At 54.8% G+C, this 22,745-nt stretch overlaps 1 protein-coding gene across 5 annotated transcripts in view; it reads right to left on the bottom strand.

Moving 5' to 3' along the window:
- The window catches only part of CACNA1A (calcium voltage-gated channel subunit alpha1 A), a 203,173-nt gene that overhangs the window by 158,848 nt on the left and 21,580 nt on the right, over window positions 1–22,745 (bottom strand). For all 5 annotated transcript variants that reach the window (XR_011541440.1, XM_070625311.1, XM_070625313.1 and 2 more), the window contains exons 2-3: window positions 9,444–9,550; window positions 7,492–7,631 (exon numbers count right to left, since the gene is read on the bottom strand). Coding sequence is in view for 4 of the 5 variants with exons in the window: in XM_070625311.1 (XP_070481412.1) it covers window positions 7,492–7,631; window positions 9,444–9,550 (247 nt within the window). In the remaining variant the exon portion in view is untranslated. The remainder of the gene's footprint in view (window positions 1–7,491; window positions 7,632–9,443; window positions 9,551–22,745) is intronic.

The following is a 22,745-nucleotide window of genomic DNA, read 5'->3' as shown; positions in this document are numbered from 1 at the left end:
GACGGCAGAAGCGAGGGCCCCGGGCGGAGGTGGCTTCAACAGCCCAGCCGAGAGATGGCGGCTCAGCCCAGGGCGGTGGCAGTGGTGGTGGGAGAAGGGCTGAGACCCCGTGTGCGTTAAAGGCAGAACGTGCAGAAGGCTTGGCTCAGGGGTGAGAGAGGAGGAGGCACCACGGTGCTTGGCCAGCACCCCTGGAGGGGAAGCTGCCCTCCGACAGCAGGAAGGCAGGAGGGGAGCATTGCGAGGTGCTCAGGAGTTCGGTGCTGGATTCATGAGCGCGAGATGCCTGCGAACTCCTCCCCAAGAAGGGGTGTCAGGGGAGCTCCAGGCCAGAGACATAAGTCTGGGCAACATCAGCATCAAAGGGATGTTTACACCCTGGAGATTAGATGCTGTCACCAAAGGGCTGAGGACAGCCAGAGAAGTCAAGAAATGAGGGGCTCCCTTTCCAGACTCCCCCAAACCTCAGCTTTCCCATTCTACCACACAACCCCCTGAAGGCAAGGGCCGTCCGCCAGTGGGTCAGGCCCAGGCGCTCCTTGGAGAGAGCGGAGATTGTCCGGCGTCTGCAATCCCTGTCACAACACAGCGTCACGGGGCCCCGTAGCTTCTCCCTGCACAAAGCAGAGCCCGGCACCTCCCGCTTGGCGGCCACGGCCTCGGCCCCGGGCACCCACTTGCTTCCCGTTCCCCCGGCATTGCCTCTCCCCGCAGTGGCCGCCCCCCCTGCCCTGGCGAGAAGGGAGGAGTCGAGCCTGCAAAGACAGAGGCGGTGGCCAGATGCCTCTCGGGGGCAGGCTGGCCTTTGTCACAGCGATTCAAGAGGACAAGACCTCGACCAGCCCCCAAACCTGCGGAGAGATGCATGGCAAGGGCTTCTCCAGCCGCACAGGGAAGATGGCCAAGAAGCTCGACGCGGAGCAGTGTCCCCAGCCATCTGGCCCCACTCTGTCCCTGCCCGCCCGCCCGCCCGCCAGCCAGGCCGGCGGAGGGAGCAGGCGGGGCGCTGTCCAGGGTGCTGAGCCCGCGACCCGCTGGGCTTCCAGCTGTCGCTCCTGCCTTAGTTTGGGATCCTCTCTGAAAGCAGATTCAAGGCAGGGACTTTTCGGAGGCGACCCACGGAAGCACAAGGGATCAACCAGAAAGAGAGGAAAAGGTAAAGGGTGCACGAATGAACGGCATCCTGAGCAAGTGGGGTTCAATGTGGCTGAGGGTCCTTTGAGAGGCTGTCGACCACACTTCTCACGGACCCGTGGGGAAGCCAGGGTATCTGCAGCCCGACCCCCTGGCTCACTGGCTAAAGGCTGCTCCTGGGGGTGTTAAGCGCTTGCCATGTGGGCTGAACAAACTCCTGCGATGCTGGAGAGGACCCTCAAATGGAGATGCGGGAAGATGAGAGGGCTGGAGGCGCAAACAGGTCCATTTGCAGGGGAACTGACCACTGTGGCTCCAGGTAATTCGGAGGGGCGCTGCCAGATACGGGTCGGGCATTTGCATAATCTACCAGACCCCCCGCAGGAATCTGTTTGAATTTTTTTTCCCTTCAGTTCACCACCTCCCATTTATGAAGCACTCAGGAAGGCCCACAGGCTCAGTTCAAGGTATCTGCCCCGTATGTTGCCTTCTCTAATCCCCACCACAGCCCTGGGAGGGAAACACCATTATCACTCCCCTCTTCCAGGTGAGAAAATCGAGGTTCAGTGAGAGTAACTCACGTTCTTGAGCTTGTCATCGGCAGAGCTCCTACTGACCCTGAAGCCGAGGTCTTAACCACCGGGCTGTGCCAACCTCCCATTTCTGGCCATCGCTTTAGCCTATTTTCTCCCACCACAGTGGAGCCCAAGATGGAGCACAGAAGTAAGGGTTCTCCCCGACTTCTCTGGAAAACTTGACTTCAGGGAAAAAGTTTGGGACTCAGGAAAATGGATGCTGGATCCAGATCTGCCTGAGTTCAAATCCAGGATCTACCATTTAGGAGGCGGGTGACTTGGGGCAAGTTATTTAACCTCTTCGGGCCTCTCTTTCTTCATCTGTAAAATGGGATGATAATAATAATAACTCAGAGGGTTGTAAGGACTAACTGAGCACAGGTACCTGTGTAGTGTGTCATATTGTAAGTGCCTTGTGAGTTCCAGTTTGTCAACGTCGCCACCATTGTTAATAACGGGTATTATGCTTGTAAGGATACCGGGCTGAATATAGCACTTTGTCTGAACTTAACATGGGCCTACTGTCATCCAGGGGTTGGGGTCGTGTCCTAGGAGACCCATGCAAGTAGCTGAACATCCCTGAGCCTCAGATCCATCTCTAAAAAAGGCTTGTGAAACTGAAATGTGATAATGCGCATAAAATTGTTAATATAGCGCTGGCACATCATGAGCGATTAATAAATGATGAGAAGAACAGTCATGGCAGCCAACACCACTATCATCGTTGCAAGATGGAGAAACCGGCTCCCACTGCTGGGAAGTAAGGCGGTTCCTGCTGGAACACAGTTCAGCAAACATCACGGCTACCAGACGCCCTGGACAACAAGAAGATCGATGCCCTCTCAGTGATAAAGCTCTCTGATGACCAGGAGCACTTGTGTCACAGCGTGGTACCCGCTGGGTACCGACGGTGACTGATGCACTGGGGGAGAAATTAATGCAGAGATGCGTTAAAATAAAACACAGCTGATATTTACGGAGCTGTTCGTTGGTCTCGAGAGTTAGAATGTTAGGCGAATTTTGTTGTTGTTGTGTTTGGAATGCTGTTTTTATTTGCAGGCAACTCCAAACGGCTGCATGGGAGGGGAAGGAAGGAGGAAAAGCTGAGGAGTGATGACATGTGTTTGTTCAATTTGTCAAAAAGGGATGTGACTCTGGTCAAGTCCTACTGACCCCTCGGGGCCTCAGTTTCTTCAACTACATAAGAAAAAAAGGGGGAACTGGGGTTACTCTCAGAGGCTGCCTTTGTATTTCTCCGGAAAGGGGCCACGGGCTGGGGGCAGGAGGGACGGGAGGACGGAGGAGAAGGTGAAGGCTGAAGGCAGGACCTGAGGGGCGGCATCGATTACTCGCAGCTCCAAACTGGGCTTCCAGGCTCCTTGACACGAGCATACCTTCTGATTCTGGAAGGTTCCTGACTCGCCACCATCTCAGTCTGACTTTGGGCAAACTACTTAGCCCCTCTGCGTCTTAACTCCCTCATGAGTGAGATAAGGGGTTGGACCTGTCAGGAGTCCACTGAACCTTAAAATTCAATGATGCTACGAAACCAACGCCCTTCCTGCTGCCCGAGCACTTGGGGCCTTTGTTCACTTCTGATCCTCAGCAAAACTTCCCAAAGCCTGGGGGCGGGTCACAGGACCCTCCAAAAAGGAACCTGCATTTTTACGGAGTCACAAAACGTCACAGTTGGCAGGAACCCAGAGCTCGTCTGTCCCAGGCCTTATCTGACATCAGAGTGTCCATCACAGACGCCTGGACTGGCTGACCAGCTCTTTCAATGCGATGGCCCCCACCTCCCTAAACAGCTTAGCAATTTTCCTCAAATGCTCTATTGCCAGAAATGTCACCACTCTCTAGCTTAGCGGCCATTTATTTTACTGAACACATACTATTTGCCAGGTCTGGCGCTAAGCCTGTGAATACAAAAAGTTCGCAGTCTCTTTGCTTAACACACACAACCGCATTGTTTGACCCCTTAGATGTTTGTATGTTTGCGCATTACAACGAAAGCTCCATCATCTCAGAAATACAGCCAAGCTTCTGAAATCTCCCGTTTCCCCATTTTCAGTTAAATGATGTGGCCTTCAAACACCATGGGAGCACGCTTTAAAGGAGTTTGATAAAATGACAAAGTTAGAAATTTCTTTGAGGCCTCGAGCCGCACACAACAGACAAAAATCCACGGGTAAGATCTTTTCTGCCAAACTTCCACAAGAAGAAGGCAAAAACCCTGGTAATCCGTAAAAAACAAATGGTGTTTTAATGCTGCAGTTTGCCTGGAAACGTGACAAGACAGCGCATGAGGCAGGAGGCGCTGGTTGAGGTCATCTCTGTGTCAGTGTCAGATTAACGCACTCGTGCCATCCCCCGGAGCCCGGAGTGACGGGTCCCCTGCATCTCCTCACCACGGCCAGCGAGCAGACGACGACGTCTGCAAGGCTTTTGTTCCCTCTACCCGATAAACCAACAGGAAACTAAAAAGCCCCTTTTAATTTGAAGTAATAAAAGTGAGCGATGTGGCTGATTTGAAGGAGACAGAACACCAGACAACAAAGAAGGACGGTTGACCCCTGGTAAGAGCGAGGAAGTAAGAGAAAGGAATGCAGGAGAAATAAAGAAGGAAAGGAGAAGAAGGTGAGAAAGAAACAGAATCTACGATAGTGGTTCCTCTTATCTTTAGGGTCAGGACCCCCTGGGAATCTCATGAAAACAACAGATCAGAAAAATACACATACGCGCACGATTTTTCCATGCGGTTCCAGAGGGTGCGCGGGTCCCGTCAGTCCCCACTGCGAGCTTCCATCCTGAGGACCCGCCTGCCCCGGAGGGCGGATTTCTCTAGAGTCTCACCAGATGTCAGGGGACTAGAGAGGAATGACGGCCTTGCTGTAATCACGGAGAGCACACAAGATCCAGGTGGCCAACTGGCCTGTCAAACGGCCACCTGTCAACTTAGCGACCGCTCACTGAGACCGGCGACATGCTCAACAGGATACGAGCTTCCTGAGCTGTTTCAAGAACCATGTTATGAAAACTGGGGCCCCTCCCTGCCAGCAAGGCCAGGCCAGCCCCAGGGAGCAACTGGCACGGCCGCTCTGCAACATCCAGAGAGCTGAGAACACACACGGTGCACGACTCTGCGGTCCCGCTCCTGGCACACGCCCCAGAGAGACCCACTCACAGGAATGAGGGGACAGCTCAGTTCAAAATAGCCCAAAGCTGGAACATCCCAAATGGATAAATACATGGTAGAATATTCACACCACAGAATACTATACAGCTGTGAAAAGGGATACATGCGAACTATGCTTGTCAATCAATTTAATCTCGTGTCGAGTGCAAAGGGCAGGCTGTAGAAGAAAACATTCAGAGAGAAACTTAAAACATGCCAAACAGGACCATATACATATATCTCATAAATTTATGTAATAAAAGTGTAAACACATAAATGCAAATGATAAAAACAAAGCTCAGGAAAGTACTTCTGGTTGGCGGAGAGAAGGAATGAGGCCAGAGAAGGGAGCACAGGGACTCACATTGTATATAGAAAAGTTTCGCTTTGATGGCAGGTTGCTCCGTCAACGCCCTGCCCTCGCCTCCTCCACTCTCTCCCTGATCACTCTGTTCCAGCCACCCTGGCCTCCATCTTTCATCAAACATGCCAGACACAGCCCAGCCTCAGGGCCTTTGCACTTGCTGCATCCCCTGCCTGGCACTCCTCCTTCAGCCATCCTCACGGCTCATGTACTCACCTCTTCCAGTTTTCATTCAAATACCACCTTCCCACTGAAGTCCTCCCCGGGAATAAGACATCCCAGCCCTTCCCTGATTTGTTTTTCTCTGTAGCTCTCACCACCGTCTGACAAACTAGATATTTCGTTCATTCGCTCACACACTCCCTTTGTCTTTCTTCACCATTAGAATGTAAGTTCCACAAGGGCAGGGATTTTTGTCTGGTTTGTTCACTGCCGTGTCTCAGAGCCTGGCACACAGTAGGTGCACAATAAATATCCATTGAATGAATGCACGTACAGGTATTTCTTACATTATTCTCTACCTCTTTGTGAATGCCTGAATATTTTTATTACACATTTTTAACAACAACAAGGTCAGCCACTGGACTGTTTCACAGATGAGTTTCCTAGCAAGCCAAGAGAAAAGTGCCCACTGCCATGAAATGCCCCTGGAACGTGCTGGGGCCCCGAGCCACAGGACTGTGGACACAGCTCCAGAGGCCCCCAGTGGACACCAAGGCCACCAGAGCTGGCCCAGAGTCTTCACAGCAGACCACTCAAATCGATGCCTCTGCTGAAACAGCCCAGCACGTCACAGATCCTTCTGAGGGAAGCAGTGTCACTCGGAAACAACAAATGTGTCCAAAACTGGAATTGGGAGAGCCCAGCCCACACAGCGGGGTGCTAGGACCCGTGACACCTGCCAGGAGGACAATACCTGGAGCAGCACGAAACCCAGAGGAGCACTGTGACCTCATGGAGCAGTGCTGTGACCTCACGGAGGAGCACTGTGACCTCATAGAGGAGAATTATGACCTCACAGAGGAGCACTGTGACCTCACAGAGGAGCACTGTGAGGACGGCCTCCCAAAGAAGAAGTCTTGGAAGAGAAGAGCCAGACTTAGCCTGGAGGAGGAGGAGGAGGAGGGTGAGTGGGCAAAGGAGCCAGCAGTCAGCGCACAATGGTAATGTCCACACCGGGATCTAATAAAAGGCTCTGGGCTCTTCCACAGAGACTGGCTGGCTATTTACCAAACCCACATCCCTTTCCTTCTAGGCACAGTCTGACATTTCCCAGCTTCCCTTGAGTGACATGTGCTCATGAGGCTGAATTCCAGCTGCAGGAACAGAGTGGAAGAGGCACGTGCCAGGTCCCTGCCAGGCCCAGCCAGCCTCCCAAGTGTCACCCTCCACACTCGCTTCTCTGCTGTGGTTTAATGCAGATGAGCAGAGAGCTCGTGGACGCTGCAGGTCAAGAACGAGGAGCCACAACGTGGCGAGGGTCTGGGTCCCCATCACTGTTTGGAGGATAGAAGCCCGTCAATGATGAACAACTGTTCCGGACGTTCGAGGAGTGGGAAACAAGCTTCTGTTGGGTTTACGTCATTACCTAGTTTTGGATTTTTTGTTATAGCAGCTAGTGTTCCCTCGCACAGGTCCGTGATGGAAAGTGTACACACATCCACCCTTCCGCCATGGTTCACCACGCACAGACCCGAAAGCTCCTCACAGGCAGTGCCCACACCTTACCTAGCTCGCTTTCTTCCACGGTCCTACCGCAAACCGTCGCACCCAGGGGCCCTCAGCAAACACTTACCGACTTGAAATAAAAGCATCTCCCCAAGTGAGGCCAAAGGACCACACGCGCCCAACAGTTAAAAACTCCAGTTCTGGAATCGCATGATCTCAGGCTCAGACGCCAGCTCCACCAGCCGGGTGGGGTCAGCGAGTTCATCTCTGTGCTTCAGATTCCTCAGCGGTCACAGGGGAATATTAATATTTCCTAACTAATCGGGTTGTTGTGATGATTAAACGAGAGAATGCATAGAAAGCACTTGCGAAACAGTCAACTCTAATCAGCTATTATTCTAACGGTAACGGAAAGCATCTGCTGCAGCACGCGGCCGAGACACCAAGTGGGGGAAGAAGGCAGACGCCTGTTGCGGCCGAACGCGGGGTGCGGCGCCCCCCCCCCCCCGAGCCCAGCCTGGGCCACGCCAGTGTTTTCAAAGACGATTCTGGGACACATGGCACACGCCACTTACCCCGTTAGCACGACCACAAAGTCCATCACGTTCCAGCCGTTCCTCAAGTAAGAGCCTTTGTGGAAGGCGAACCCAAGGGCGATGATCTTAATTCCAGCCTCGAAGCAGAAAATTCCAATGAAGTATGGTTCTGTGTCATCCTGGAGGGGAGAGAAGGCCAGGTCAGCATCTCGGCCCACCCGGACGTCTGTTTTCACCTCTGCTGATCCTCCAGCCACCCAGCGCCCCCACTGCATCCTGCCTGGAATTTCCTGTCTAAAGGCCTTTGCCAGATGGAGAAGACAGCCTCCTTCCCTTTTGGCCAAGCTCGCACACCACGTGGCCAAGGAGAATCGTTTGTTTAGACCTGAGCTGTCCAGTATGGCAGCCACCTGACCCCATGTGGCTATTTAAATTTCAATGAATTTAAAGCAAATAAAACGCAAGTTTCCAGTTTCCAGTGGTTGAACGTGTTTACCTGTCACACACATCACTCGAGGTCTTTGCACCGACCTCACCCCCAAATCTGACACTCGTGATGGTTCTCAGCTGGGAGGCACCAGCACAGCTGTTCAGGTTGCTAAAATATTGGAACCATGCTTCTGCCCTGGCTGGCGAATGCTCAGCGCCCTGGCCCCCAGCCCCTCTCCAGACCTCCCACCCGTTCCGGCTGCCAGCGGAGAGACTGTAGTATTTGAAACTAAGCTACAAGCTCCCATCCACGGAGCCCCCACGTGGATATTTTCCCATCTGTTGTGGAAACGCTTCTCAAGCTACAGTCTCCTCGCTCTGCCTTCATGACTTTTCCCACAGCAGCTGGTTACCGGTTCCTACTATTTGCTTACTATTCTTTCCACTGACTCCTTTTACTCAGCGTCATCTTAAGCAAAAATAAGAAAAAAAGAGTCTTGCAATGATAGCTTTGCTAGGCCGGTCATATTTTTTTAGAAGACACATTAGAACACATAACTATTAACATTGAAAAGTCTTGAGAACATCAAGGCTTAACGGACCAGGAATGAGCAGATTCCAACACCTCCTGCCCCACACTGGAGCTATTCCAGCTGGCTCAAAAGGTGACAGAGATGTCGCCCCCTCTGCACTGTCGGAAGGCCAGGAGAGGAACCAGGGGACGATGGGGATTAAGAAGGAGCTCAGTGCGCAGTGACAGCTCTGCGGACTCTGCGGACCGACTGGACTTTGAACGTTTCCCAGAGCGGACAGGACGTCCACGCAGAAGGAACGGGGGGAGGCGAGAGCGAGGGGAAGGACATCATCAGCCGGCAGCCGGGCCACAATCAGAATGTGGGACATTCCTGAGGGCCGTGGGACTCGTGTCTGCGATAATGGCAGGAGGAGAAACACTGCTGGAGATGGAAAGTCTTAAGTGACATAAAATCTAGACCGTGTTCGAATCTCGGTTTGAACAAACCAACCGGAAAATGCCGTTTCTGAGACAAGCGCGGAAATATGATTACTGACCAGCTCTCAGATGGTTCCAAGGAGCCACTGTTAACTGTCGCTGTGGGAATGGGACAAACGCTCGTATGCTGAGCAATGCAGACTTTAGATATATGGCGGCAAATGGACATGCTGTCTGGGGTCTGCCTTAAAATGCTTTAGCCGAGAAAGACAAATCAAGGAGATAAAAAAAAAGGACAGAGGAAGAGAAGGAGGCGAAATCTTGACAATTGCTGAATCTGGACGATGAGTTCATGCGTCGGGGGACGTTCATTGTATTGTCGTCTGTATTTTTGTGAACGGTCAAATTTTTCACAGGAATTTGGTTCTGAATCTGACATTTTCATGGACGATGTGACCGCCTGTCACCCACCCCGCTCCCAGGTGACACCAGGTCTGGTGGGGGTAGACGGTCAGGGCATCTCTCTCCTGGATCATCGGTGTCCCACACCAAGCGCCCACCCGCCCTGCGCTCCCGCCAGCAGCAAGGAGAGGCCCGGGTCGTGACTCACCAGCCGTTCAGACATCGGGGTCTTGTCGTCATCGGGCAGGTGCTGCTCCAAGGCGAGGACGATGCAGTTGGCTATGATGGTGGCTAAAATCATGTATTCAAAGGGAGTATCGCGGAGTCAAGGAAAATCTTTCGGCTTGTGTGAGGGAACGGAGAAGGGATGTTTAAGGTGTGCACACACCCCCTGCCCCCACCCGCCTGGGCTGGAACTGCCTGGTGCCTTCCGACTGTCCCTAACACTCCCCCCACTTCGGATCCCTCCCCCATCGGTGGTCTTGTCCCCAGTGAGTCCCTTTCAGGCTCCAAACCTGGGCCAGGTGACTTTTTTTTCCTGGCTCTTTTCATTGAAAGAGCTGCCAATCATTAAAACAGAATATTTTCCTTTGTTTTGTATTTAAGAAAACACTTAGGGGCTAGCCCTGTGCCATGGTGGTTAAGTCCAGTGTGCTCTGCTTCAGCGGCCCGGGTTTGCAGGTTCAGATCCCGGGTGGGGGCCTATGCCGATCATCAGCCAAGCTGCAGCAGAGGCCCGCAGACGAAAAATAGAGGAGGACTGACAACAGACGTTAGCTCAGGGCCAATCTTCCTCACCAACAACAAAAAAAAGAAATTAGAGCAGTGTTAGGCTCACAGCAAAATTGCGCAGAAGGTACAGAGATTTCCCAGGTGCCCCCCGTCCCCCACACATGCACGGCCTCCCCCATTCTCAACACCCCTGCCGGAGCAGTGCACCTGCCACAGCGGATGAACCTACACGGATGCATCATCATCGCTCAGAGTCCACAGGTTCTCTCAGGGCTCACTCCCGGGGGTGTACATGCTACGGGTTTGCGCAAACGTACAGCGATGTGCGCCCACCATTACAGCGTCCTACAGGGTCGCTTCATGGCCCTAAATGCCCAGCAGGCGACTTTTTAAGGAAAATGTGGATATTATTCCTCCCTCTCACCTCCAACATTTATCAGATAGAAATTAATTCAGCACCTACTGTGTGCCAGGCTCTGTTCTGGGCACTGGGGACACAGCTGAGAGCAAAAGAGGCAAAAATGGCTGCCCTCACAGAGGATCGGTGAGTAAGCGAGATAACCACGTAATAGAGCAGGAAGTTAGAGGTTCCACAGTTAGTTCTAGAAGTTACACAGTTAGACGACGGTGGATGCTACGGGGAGAAAAAGTAGGAAAGGAGGACGGGGCTTACGATTTAAAATATGGTGGTCGGATCCGAGACCAAAAGCAGGAGCAACAAACGAAGAAACAGATAAATTGGGCTTGGCCAAAATTTAAAACATTTGTGCATCAAAGGGCATCATCAAGAAAGCGAAAAGACAACCAACAGAACGGGAGGAAATATTTGCAAATCATAAAACTGGTAAGAGTCCAGTGTCCAGAATATATAAAGAACACTTGCAACTCAACAACAAAGAGACAAACAACGCAATTAAAAAATGAGTAAAGGGTTTGACTAGACCTTTCTCCCAAAGGAGATATTCAAATAGCTATACACATGAAAAGATGGTCAACGTCACGAGCCATAAGGGAAACGCAAACCAAACCCACAAGGAGATACCACTGTACACCCACTAGGATGGCCAGAACAAAGAAAAAGAAAACAAGAAATACTGGCAGAGATGTGAGGAACTGGACCCGTGTGCACTGCTGGTGGGAGGGTAAAATGGTGCAGCCAGGGGGGAAAGAGCTGGTGGTTCCTCAAAAAGTTAAACACGGAATCACCATATGAGCCAGCAATTCTACTCCTAGGTATATACTCAAAAGAAACAGAGGGGCCAGCCCAGTGGCGCAGTGGTTAAGTTCGCACATTCTGCTTCGGTGGCCTGGGGTTCGCAGGTTCAGATCCCGGGTGTGCACATGGCACCACTTGGCAAGCCATGCTGTGGCAGGCATCCCACATATAAAGTAGAGGAAGATGGGCACAGATGTTAGCTTAGGGCCAGTTTTCCTCAGCAAAAAAGAGGAGGATTGGCAGCGGATGTTAGCTCAGGGCTTATCTTCCTCAAAAAAAAAAAAAGAAAGAAATAGAAAATAGCTGCTCAAACAAATTCAGTCACCAAAAGGGGGAAACAACTCACACATCCATCGACGAATGAACGGTTAAGCACAATGTGGTCTATCCACAGAATGGAATAGTGCTCAGCCAGGAAAAATGAAGCACCAGCTCACGCTACAATGTGGATGAACTTTGGAAACATTAGGCTGAGTGCAAAGAGCCCGGCACAGAAGACCACACAGTGAAGGATGCCATTTACGTGAAAGGTCCGGGATAAACAAATCGTAGTGCTGGGAGGCAGACTGGCGGGTGCCAGGGGCTGAAGGCTGTGCGGACTCGGGAGATACTGGTTAGCGTCTTGGAACTGGACAGGATGACGGCTGCCCAACACTGTGAATGCACCAAAAGCCACCAAATCAGCCACTTAAAATGATGAATTTCACCTCAACGAAAAGCTAACACGCAGCCCGGGCAGGCCCCTGAGAAGCCACCCGTCCAGATCCGGGGGGGACAGGCCACGCAGCTGCTTCCAGACACCGCATCCCCTCTCTCCAGGCACAAACTCCCCCCTCCCCGAGATTCTCCTCCCGTTGACGAGGTGGCCAGAGCATCCCCCTGGAGGGTCTGGCCTGCTCACTTCACATGAAGTCGGTTGGTGAACAGGAATGTTCCCTGGCCCCTCCCAGACCCGCAGAAGCACCCCTGGTCCAGGTTCAGGGAACAGCCGGCGGTCTCTGGGCAGGTGGTCCAGGTGTGGACAGATGGATGCCAGACGGAGGAAGCCAGGGGACTGCTGGCCCAGGAGTGGGCCTTCCCAGCCAGGGCGCTGTGGGCATCCGCGTGGACCACTGTCCGTGGGGGCACCTGCGCACTGCGGGAGGAGAGCAGCATCCTGACCTCCGCCCACCAGCACCGGGAGCATCCTCTCACCTCCAGCTGGGACGACCAGAGCTTCTGACGACCCAACGCGATTGCCGGCATTGCCAAGTGTCCCCTGGGAGCACTGAGACCACCGTCCCGCAGAAGGATCCAAGAGCGTGTCTTGGCGAGCGGGCCACGTTAGACCCTGCCCTCCTCCCAGCCTTCTCCCTCAGAACCTCACCCGGCCTCGGTCTCCCCTTTGGCCTCAGAGCTCAGTTGGGCATTTTGGAAGCTTCCTAAAACCAAGGGATCCTACAGGCTGAAGGAGGCGTTGGAGCAAATAACCACTTTCCAGATGGGAAAACAGAGCCTGGAACAGACAACCTGGAAGTGAGAGACTAAATAGACCAGAAAAACCAGGCCTGCTTTGTCACCAGCCTCGTCCTCTGCCCCCGGCTGAGAGCAGCCGGGCCACGCTCCCCGAACACTCTGAAAAGCAAATTCGAGACTCGGGGCGACATGGGGCGCCGACAAAAGCCAGCTGAGCCGAGGGGCCTCTCTGAGTGGCTTCCTGCCTCCGAGCCGACAGTCAGTAGGAGCGCAGAGAACAAAGCGGGGCCGTGCTGCCCAGATCCAGCTCGGCCCCACCCCGCAGCCCAGAAAATAAGAGGCCACATTTGCACACAGAACGCCGAGCATCACCCGGGCCTCCCGCCCGCCTGCAGGCTCCCGAGGCCGCGATTATTGGAATCTGACGATTCTGCTGCCCCTGCCGGTGGCCTGGCGCCCTGCTTGCCTCTCCCTCCTCGGGGGGCCCCTGGCATCCCGCCCCCGAGCGGCTGGGATGAGACTGAGCGGAGGTTCCGAGAACAGTCCCGGAAGGCTGGCAGCAAGCAGCACTTTCCTGGCCGCGTCGCCAAGGTCTCGAATGCCACCCCCCCGCCCCGTCGCCTGGGTTTCGGCCCCCAAGCCCTCCGGGGATGCAGCCCCAGTCAGCACGCCAAGAAACAGAGAGCAGCTGCTGTCAAATGTCATCTCGCGCTCCAGCCGTGCACCCACAGACCCCGCCAATGTCCGCGGACGCCCCAGGCGAGAATCTGTGACATTAACCTCACACCCTTGCTGCTCAACCCACGGCCCAAGGGCCAGCAGCGCTGGCTGCGCCTGTCAGAAATGCAGAGTCTCAGGCCCCACGTCGACCTGCTGAGTCAGAATCTATCTGCCTTTTAGCGAGATCTCCCCGGGGGTCCGTGTGCGCTGACGTGTGGGAAGCGCTGCCTCAGATCTACTTCACGGGTAAGAGGAGCTCGGGTACCTGCGGCCTGGAGTCACCTGGAAAGATGTGGGGCTCCTCTTCCCCTCCAAACTTTCTCCTCCACGTTCTGACCCCGGGAGGAGAAGGCAGGAGGTGTGGACCAGCCCCCGCCCCCACCCAGGCAAGGGGGTCGATGAGAAACCCAAGATCTTCACAAAACAAGAGCAATGTCAGAAGGAGGGCAATAAGCAGAACTGAAAATTCAGCTTCACGCACTTGGAAGTGCTGACAGCCCACCTAGGGCTCCCACCTTGCTCAGAAGAAAGTCAAGGTCCTCCTGGCAGCCAGCAAGGCCCGGCCCCCTGACCCCCATCCCCTCGCTGCCCTCATCTCCTCCACTCTCCCCCTTGTTCACTCAGCTGCAGCCATACTACCTTCTCCATGTTCCCCAGACACACCAGGCACCTTCCTGCCCCAGGGCCTTTGCACCTGCTATTCTTGCTCCTAGAACGCTCTTTCCCCAGGGACCCACATGGTCCCCTCCCTCACTTCCTTCAGCTCTTTACTCAAAGGTCGCATTCTCAGCGAGGACTTTAACTTTCTCTCCTGAATATATATCCTTGGCCCTTGACCCCAGTCAAACATCTGCTGTATTTTCCTTCTTCCTCTTGTTCCCTGTCTCCCCGACTAGACTGTAATGCCTCCATGGGCATGTTAAGGACGCAATCGAGCTCCCTGAAATCTGCAGCGAGGTGGTTGGCACACAGATGCAAGGAAGGGGCCCTGAGTTCCCGGCACGGGGGGAGCTGCCCGGCCCTGGGCAGGAGTCGGAGGCAGTCCCGGCAGGGGGTGGTGAGGCTTTCTCAGCCCAGCCCCACGTTGTGCCTGACCCTTCTGATTTAGAAAGCCTGGGTTCTAGCTCACAGCTGCAGTGGGCAATGTCTCCGCTGGCTGAGCTGAGCCTGCCTGCTTGCCGATTGGCTCGGGGAGAAAGCACCTGTGTCAGCGGGATCCGGAATAACCAGCCAGCCAGAGGCCGAGGGGAGGGCGGCGGGGTAGGGGGAGGAGATGAAAGGAGAGAAGCGCCCCTGATGGGAGGGAAAGCTGGCTTCTGGAACAGCTCGGGGACGGCAGGGCAGCAAAGAGCCCTGCGGGCCAGCGCGGACACACAGAGCCCCCGCGGGGCCCAGAGAGGGGCTGTGTGTGACACTGCAAACAACCAGGCGGCTCTCCGTGGGGAGGAAGGGCAGCATCGGCTGATGGGAGCCGCTCTTGGGATCCAGAAGATCAAGGAAAATCAATTTGCAAAGCGGGCGTAGCTGGTGGCTCAGCCCCCGAGCAGGACAGTGCAGAATATGCATGCAATTCACCCTTGTCTTTGCGGGGCCCCCATCCCCATTGGACTCCCGACCTCTCGTGGTGGTCGTGCAAATCATATCAGCTTTGTTAACTCACCAAGACCTCGTCTCTGCCACAGGGCTGCCCGACGGGTGTGCTCTGAGGAAACAAGTCAACCAAGCAGCTGAGCCAAACAGAAGTGACTTCCGTGTTAGGTCTACGCTCATCATAATTACCAGGAAAAGAGTGGGGGGCAGGCAGCAGGGTCCCAGACGTATGGGTGTGGGACATATTCCTTGCTCCGCGAAACAAACGCCACAATTTAATCGGCAATATGATCAACTATTGTGGGGCCATTAACAGGCACAACAAGCATAATTGCAGCTGCCGTTTGCTGAGCACTTCGCTGGGCAGACACCATGCTAAGCGCCTTAAACTCACTGTTTCCGTTAATTCTTTGCAAAAATTCTACAGGGCCTGCTCTGTCGCAAGCCCCACTCTCCAGATGAGGAAGTAAAGGCTTAGAGAGGCTGAACAAATGGCTTAAGGTCATAAAGGAGGTCCTGGAGGAGCTGGGGCTCACCCCAAGGTCCATGCTTCTAAGCTGATGGCCCCCACAGACTGCTTAGAAACCTACCCTTAATAGAAGGCAGATGGTTTTGCCTTTGTTTAAGAATTGGGGTACACCTGGGGCCTTAGCCATATGGCTGAGACCAAGTGGATTAGACTCCGCCTGAGTCCCAACCACTGTCACGACTGAACGTAGTAACGATGAACCATCTCATGCTAGTCCACGCCCTCAGAAGCCCACCCCCGGCGCGTCACCTTAACGAATATTTCAGCTTCCAGCAACCCAAAAAGTCTCTGGTTCTCAGGCTCGGGCTTCGAGCTCTCCAACACCTGGCACCGACACTGAAAATTAAGGCTGAGCAGAGCTCTGCGCCCGTCCACGCGCTGGAGACCCCCGCGGGGACGCGCCAACGGGGCAACTCCGGTGCCGCGATGTTTCAGCACCACGGCCAGGGGCGCCCAGACAGCGCCACCGGGCAGCTGGGCCGCGACAAGCACCGAATCGACTCTCCCCGAAACATGGTGGAGCCCTACATTTCACAGACAGAACTGAGGCCAAAAGAAAAAAAAAGATTCATTACGTCAGCAGGAAAACCAAATGAACAGAAAATTAAAAACCCAACATCCAGTAGGTGGGATGTGGCATTTGCTTTTTAATATGATCCAAGGACTTTCAACACTGGTTCCGATGAGAGCAGCTGGCCCCAGGCCCTGGTTCCGCGCCTGCTCAGACCGCGGGACACGCCTGCACAGAGCAGAGGGGCTGAGGGGCTGGGGGTGCAGACGTGGTCCTAACCATGGGCAAAAGAGCTCCGTTCTCCAAGCCTCAGCTTCCTCATCGATCAAATGTGAAAAGTAGCACCTGGCGCACAGGGCCGTGAGAATGGGATGAGCGGACGCACGCCATCACTCGGAGCAGGGCCCGCGCACAGTGGGTGCGCAACAAACATAACCGTGCACAACAAACGTAACATTTGTGACTGTCAACTCTGGGTCCTGGGATGAATTAAAAACACAGTATCCTTATGAAAGAATACGATGGGGCTCGTCTCCTTGTAATCAGCAATCCATGTTGCTTTTATTATTTTCATTACAATTGCTGCTACTAGGATTATTAACTTTTCCCATTTCTTTTCCACCCGTGTAAGTCTTGGTTCCTTCCCTTCAATGAGGCATCAACCCCTCCCCACACGGTGGCTGGTTAGGTCTTCTCTCGAATCTGAAGCGTCTTCAAGAACAGAAGGCAGTGAATGTGTGGGGTCCACCTCCTGCATACCAGGCTCAAAATAAAGCTGCAAAAATCTCCATCAGATATTTGAAATAAGTGGGGTCACACAGCACACGCAGGACCTTCTGTGTCTGGCTTCTTTCACTTGGCATAATTTTTTGGAGGTCCATCCCCACTGTAACATGTCTGTACTTCATCCCTTTTCATGGCTGAATAATATTCCATGGTATGGATGCACCACCATTGGTCTACCTGTTCACCCACTGATGGACTCATGGGCTGTTTGAACCTTTTGGGTCTTCCCCACTTGCAGCCTCTGCAGCGGCTCCCTTCTCCTCTCCCCAAGCCGTGAGCGGGGACCACCCCCTTGCCTCCTGCCTTCCCCGGGATGCTTTCCCCGGCTCCCACTCGGAAATCCCCACCCTGCCAACATCGTCTCTTCCCTGTTTGTTTTTCTTTTGTTTGTTAGATTTAGCAACTTTTCACATCCAACAAACTACGTATTTTGTGTTTATGTTATTTACGTTCATCTCCCTCAATGGAATGGCAGCCCCATTAGGGCGAGGATTTGTCTGACTTGTTCTGGGCTGTGTCCCCAGCAACAAGAACAGCGCCCGAACCATGGCGGGAACTCAGTAAGCACTACTGGACAATTGAAAACAAGCTCACAAAGTCGCCTTTTCCCTTTACACAACAGGGATCGTGACACACAAGGTTCTGCCATTGGCTACGCCCCTCACCACGCTGGCCTCGGTTTCCCCGTCAGTACCGGGACCTCCCTCTTGTGAATGGATGCATTATCATTTATTTAATGTCCCCCTAAATACTTCCAGTTTGTCTCTATTATATGCAAAGCTGCGATGGATAATCTGACCATACACCCTTTGTACCGGTGAGGGTTTTTTTCTGCAGGATAAATTCTAAAATGGGGACTTGCTGGGTCAGAGGGGGTGCGCGTTGGACCTTGTCACAGATACTGCCAAATCAACCCCAGATGTTCACAGCGCTGTAGTTTACAGTTTTTAAAAAACGAGATGAGTGTATACGTGTGTGTGCTCCTTCTGAAATCAAATCCATAATTTAAATGTATAAATTGCTTGGTACCAAAAAGTTAAAACGTGGAAAAATTAACACGACTCATGAAAAGCCACACACAGACACCACGCAAGCAAAATAAACCTCCCTTGATGAAAAAGAGAAAGGAATTTAAAAAACAATCCAAGTTTTAAGCAGAGGCATTGGTCAGTTTTAAACTCTTGGGATCTGGGACTCCGAATGAGCGCGGAAGACTTCTCTTTCTTTCTCTCTCTCTCTTTTGGGACAATGACAGTCCCTGGGGACCTCCGAGTGGTGTGGGGTCTGCATCTCCTGATCTGACCTACAGCGTCTTCAACCAGAACGTCCCCTCTCCTGAGAGAAAGTCCTGCCCCCTCTTGGACTGTGACCCCTGTTATGAGGTCAGAGAAATGCTCCATTTTCTCTGCCTCTTGTCCATATATTCCATCTACCTCTTCGCTTAAAGCCAAACCTGGAAATTTCCCCTGAAATTCCTCCAAGGCCAAGGAGGCCCCTGGTAATTTCAAATTAGATCCCAAGACCAAAAGGGAAATCCAGCCCAAGGGAGATGTCCGCCATGATGGCCTGGAGGAGAACCAGCAAGGTCAAGGGGGAGGACCCCAAGAAACCAAGCAAGACGAGGAAGGACCTCCCACTCCAGCACATGAGAGAGGCACCTGAGAAGCCAGGGGGAGTGAAGAAGGCTCCCTCTAAACCAGATGCAGCCAAGGAGAAGGCCCCCGAGAGAGGCAGCAAGACCGAGAAGTTCCCCCCGAACCGGATAAGGCCACTGAGGCCCCTCCCAGTGCCACCAGGCTCAGCGGGAAGTCCAAGGTCAGAGGCAGTCCCAGCAGCCTAGATGCTGAGGCCCACAGGGAAACAAAGGCAGGGAGTGAGACTCTGATGGGGCGGCTACTTTGTAGGACCTTCAGTTTCCATGTGGGGAGACAACTGTCTATGCCGGTCCCTCCCCTCCTTGATCATTGGAAGATGTCCCTGCCTCCTCATCAATGCCCAAGGCCAACTCCAAGCCATTCCAGCCAGACACCTCCAACATCCCCTTCTCCAGCATCCTTCTCTTTAACCACCCCCTTCTCCTCCCAGCTCACTGGCCCTCTTAATGCAAACCAACCCCCATCCTATAAATCCCTCCATTTCTCCACCCGCCCCACGAAACCCACCCTCGCCTGCCTTCATCTCCTTCCTTGTCAACCTTACACACGGTGGACATCTGTCACTCCCTTGCTCTTCTTTCGCTCCTGGAAAAGCCAACCCCTGGGTGAACCCAACCGGTTGGTGGCCCCATGCCCCCGCAGAAGAACGTTCCTGAACGAGCCGACAATCTGGGCTGATGACATTAGACTGACCATCCTGAACCTCAGATGAGATTTCAAGAGTTCTAGCATCCTAGACGGGAGGACGCCAGCGCATCCTGGTACGCTGCCGGGAATGACCCAATTCAGAGAAATAAACGTTCTCCCATCCTTAGAAATCCCACCAGCCACCAGCCCACTTCCCCACTCCCCTTCCCTAAGAAGGAGCTGCCGACTCATGTGACCTCCCCCTCCGCACCTCAAATCCTTCTGTCCTCTCCAGGCCGGCGTCCAGCTCCAGTCCTCATCCACAGCTCTGGTGGGGAGGATCACTGCAGCCCTCCAAGGGCCGGAGCCCAGGCAGCCTCTCTGTGCTCAGGTTACCTGGCCGTGGTGTCCTGCTTCTCTTTCTTGTCTCCACTTCTCGGTCTCCCCTCGCCCTCCTCCGCTGTGACTCAATCTTGGGTCTGGGACTCCCGGGCCGACTCCGTCCCACCCCTTCCAGCTCCCGTTGGCTCCAGGTGTCCCCTGGGTCACGGATGCATCACCCCAGGGTGCATCATGCCTCTGCCTCCGGCTTCACACGACCTCCTCCTGCGTCTTCTCCCCTCCTCTCCTCTTCTAAGAACGCTTGTCATGGAAGGTGCCCCCCATTACATCCTGGGTGCCCACCCCGGGGCCCGGCCCATAGGGAGACCCCAATAAATGTCGTTAAACGGGCAAATGACTCTGTCCACTCCGCCCCCCTCCCCTCCGCGGCTCAGCGGCCACCCTGTCTGCACCTTCCACCTTCTCTTCCAACTCTCCCAACTGCTGCACTGACGGCCCAGGTTGAACAGATTTTTCTGGAAGCCCCTGGGGGAGCCTCTTTCACTCGTTCTCATGCACATCCCCGAATACTCGGGTCCGCCTGGCCTTTCCCTCCGCCGGCTCTGCCACCCGTGAAGATCCTCCTTGAGGCTTTATCATTAAAAAAATAAACCAACCTATCCTGTGCCTCCAAAAGAAGCTTTTACTTTTGCAATCGCTATTGATTTAATCCCAGAGGCTGCTGGCAGCGGTCCCAGGAGCTTCATCAATGTGACAACACCCAGCGTGGCCAGGACGTCCAGGGCCCTCAGCCGGCCCTTCTGCCCGGGTCTTCACTGACCCCGACAGAGGGTCTCCAAACGATGAAGAAAGATCCGGAGTGGGGACGGGCATTTGCAACAGGCCCAGGGTCCTGCTCAGGGGAGCAAAGCAGACTGTCGTGCAGCCGAGGCCTTCAGAGCTGTTCGTGAATTTGCTACGATGGCTGATATCCGGGGGGCTAAGCGAGCAGGAAACCAAGAGAGCAGAGCTCGCCGCGAGTTCCAGAACCAGGGTATGAACTCGCTGGTGGGACGAGGGGACGAGCAGGGACTGAACAGCAAAGGGCAGGTGGGACGAAGGAGACAGAAGACGGCAAGAGTCAGACTGAGTGAGCTAAACAGGGGTCCCCTCGCCCCCCTGCTGACACAGCGATCAGAGACAGAGAGAAAAAAGGTCGCTGGAAGAAGGAGGAGGTGGGGGCGACTGAACCAGCGCCCAGGGCTTCAGAGACCAGTTATGTCCCCAAAGGAAATGTGGGACAGCTCATCCCACATTCTTTTTCGGGATAGAGACACCAGGAGAGGGAGAGAGGCCATCCAGGAGGAGGCGGAGGGAGGCAGCACTTGTCAGCTAGAAGTTCAGATGCACGAGAGCGCACACAGCCCCACGAGCTCGCCGCACTTGGACGTGGCCCCACGGGCACGAGAGATGGCATCTCGGCCCGGATGTCCCCATCCCGCTGCCCCGCCCCAGCACTGGGCACCTCGGGCCCGGTACCCACTGCACTGCACCCCTGCGCCCAGGCCGCTCCGTCGTCCTCCCTCCAGCGCCGGGTCCCAGGGCCGCTCCGCTTTCGCACACATGGGATGGTGAGGCAGGCGGCGGGGAGCGCGAGAGGCAGCCCACCCTCCACAGCTTCGGCCCAGAGGTGGCACGTGTCACTTCCCCTCCCATCCCAGTGGCCAAAGCAAGCCACACGGCCACGCCTGACTTCAGGGGGCAGGAGGAGCCACACTGTGCGCCGGAGGAGACCGGGACGCTGGCGGGAAGGAGCCCACGTGGGAACATGAGATGACCAGCCGGTCAAGCCGCTCCGGAGGCGGCGAGGCAGAGCCGAACTCAAGACCTCACGGCCCGGGTTCCTTCAGCTCTGCCCTCTGCACACGACAGGGGTAGAGAATAAAGTCAGGGTAACAGTGAGGAGAAACACCGGTGGAGGCAGGGGGACAAGGAAGGAGGGAGAGGGACACGGAGCAAGGCAGAGGCGCAGGGGACGAAGCCAACACCAGGGCGCACAGAGGGGTCTCCTGGCTTTTGGGGTTTTTGTTTTGTTTTTTGCTGAGGAAGATTGGCCCTGAGCTAACATCTGTGCCCATCTTCCTCCATCTTTGCACATGGGACACGGCCACAGCACGGCTTGATGAGCGGTGCTAGGTCTGCGCCCGGGATCTGAACCCGCGAACCCCGGCCGTGGAAGAAGAGTGCGCGAACTCAACCACGGCGCCACCAGGCAGCCCCAAGAAGGGGCTCATCTTCAGACCTCGAAGCTCATGACAAACATCGGAAAAGGGGCGGGAGGCCCCCACTCCCACCGGCCTTCGAGTCTCGCCCTGACGGCGGCCACGGGGCCACGCGGCTCGACGTCCTGAGACACGGACAGCCACGCGACCCAAGCCACCTCCACGTGGTGCTTCTGCGCCAGCTTTGTCACAATTTGCCATCGTGCGACGTCCTGTGACACTGCCTGACGCTGTCTGGACCACGTGACGGTGATTTGTGGCTTGGCCATCCTCGTGCCGTGAGCTCAGAGACCCTGTGGCGGCTTCCTTTTCATCTCGTGTCTGCAGATTCACGGACGAACGGAGCGCCTGGAGCCACCGCCTCCAAGCAGCAGCCCGTGATTGCTCCTCCCCGAACAAACCCCCCCTCTGCCTGGGAGACGGGGAAGTGGCACCGCCCGGCCGCTTCACGGAGGCGCGGGGCGGTTTCCTTCTCCGTTTTGCCCTCTGGGAGTGGCCAGTCCTGACCAGCGTGCACCCCGCATCGTAAACACGTCATCGTCACTCTGACGAGAGACGCGGACACAAAGCGGGGACCTAGATTAGACGGTGGGAGGTGGCGGCCGGGTCAGGAGAGGCTGTCTGCAGACATGCCGTTTAGTGGGAAACCTAAAGGATCTGTGAAGACTTGCCAAGAGCAAAGCCAAGGGGAGGCACGAGAATTTCACGGGCGCGTCACTCGTCACGGCCAGAACGAGGGGGACCCAGGGGTCCACTGACAGGAACACGGAGGAGCAAACTGGCGTCTCCACACGGTGGGCTGCTGCCCAGCAACAGGAATGGAGGAAGCCGTAGCACTCCCCCTTTGACACACATTTATTGACTGCCTACTACGTGCCAGCTGCTGTTCTAGACTGGTTCAGTCCACAGCTTAAAACAGGGCAGATGCGAGATGGCAGCCTTGAGTAAAGAAGACCTGGAGGAGAAGAGGGAGGAGCCACCAGGTAACCTGGGGCAAAAGATCCAGGCAGAGGGAACAGCCAGTGCAAAGGCCCTGAGGTAGGACCGTGCCCCGTGTGTCTGAGGAAGCATGAAGCAGCCAGGGTG

Source organism: Equus przewalskii, chromosome 6 (genome assembly GCF_037783145.1).
Source record: "Equus przewalskii isolate Varuska chromosome 6, EquPr2, whole genome shotgun sequence".
NCBI lineage: Eukaryota > Metazoa > Chordata > Mammalia > Perissodactyla > Equidae > Equus > Equus przewalskii.
This window is presented reverse-complemented; position numbering and strand designations above follow the sequence as displayed.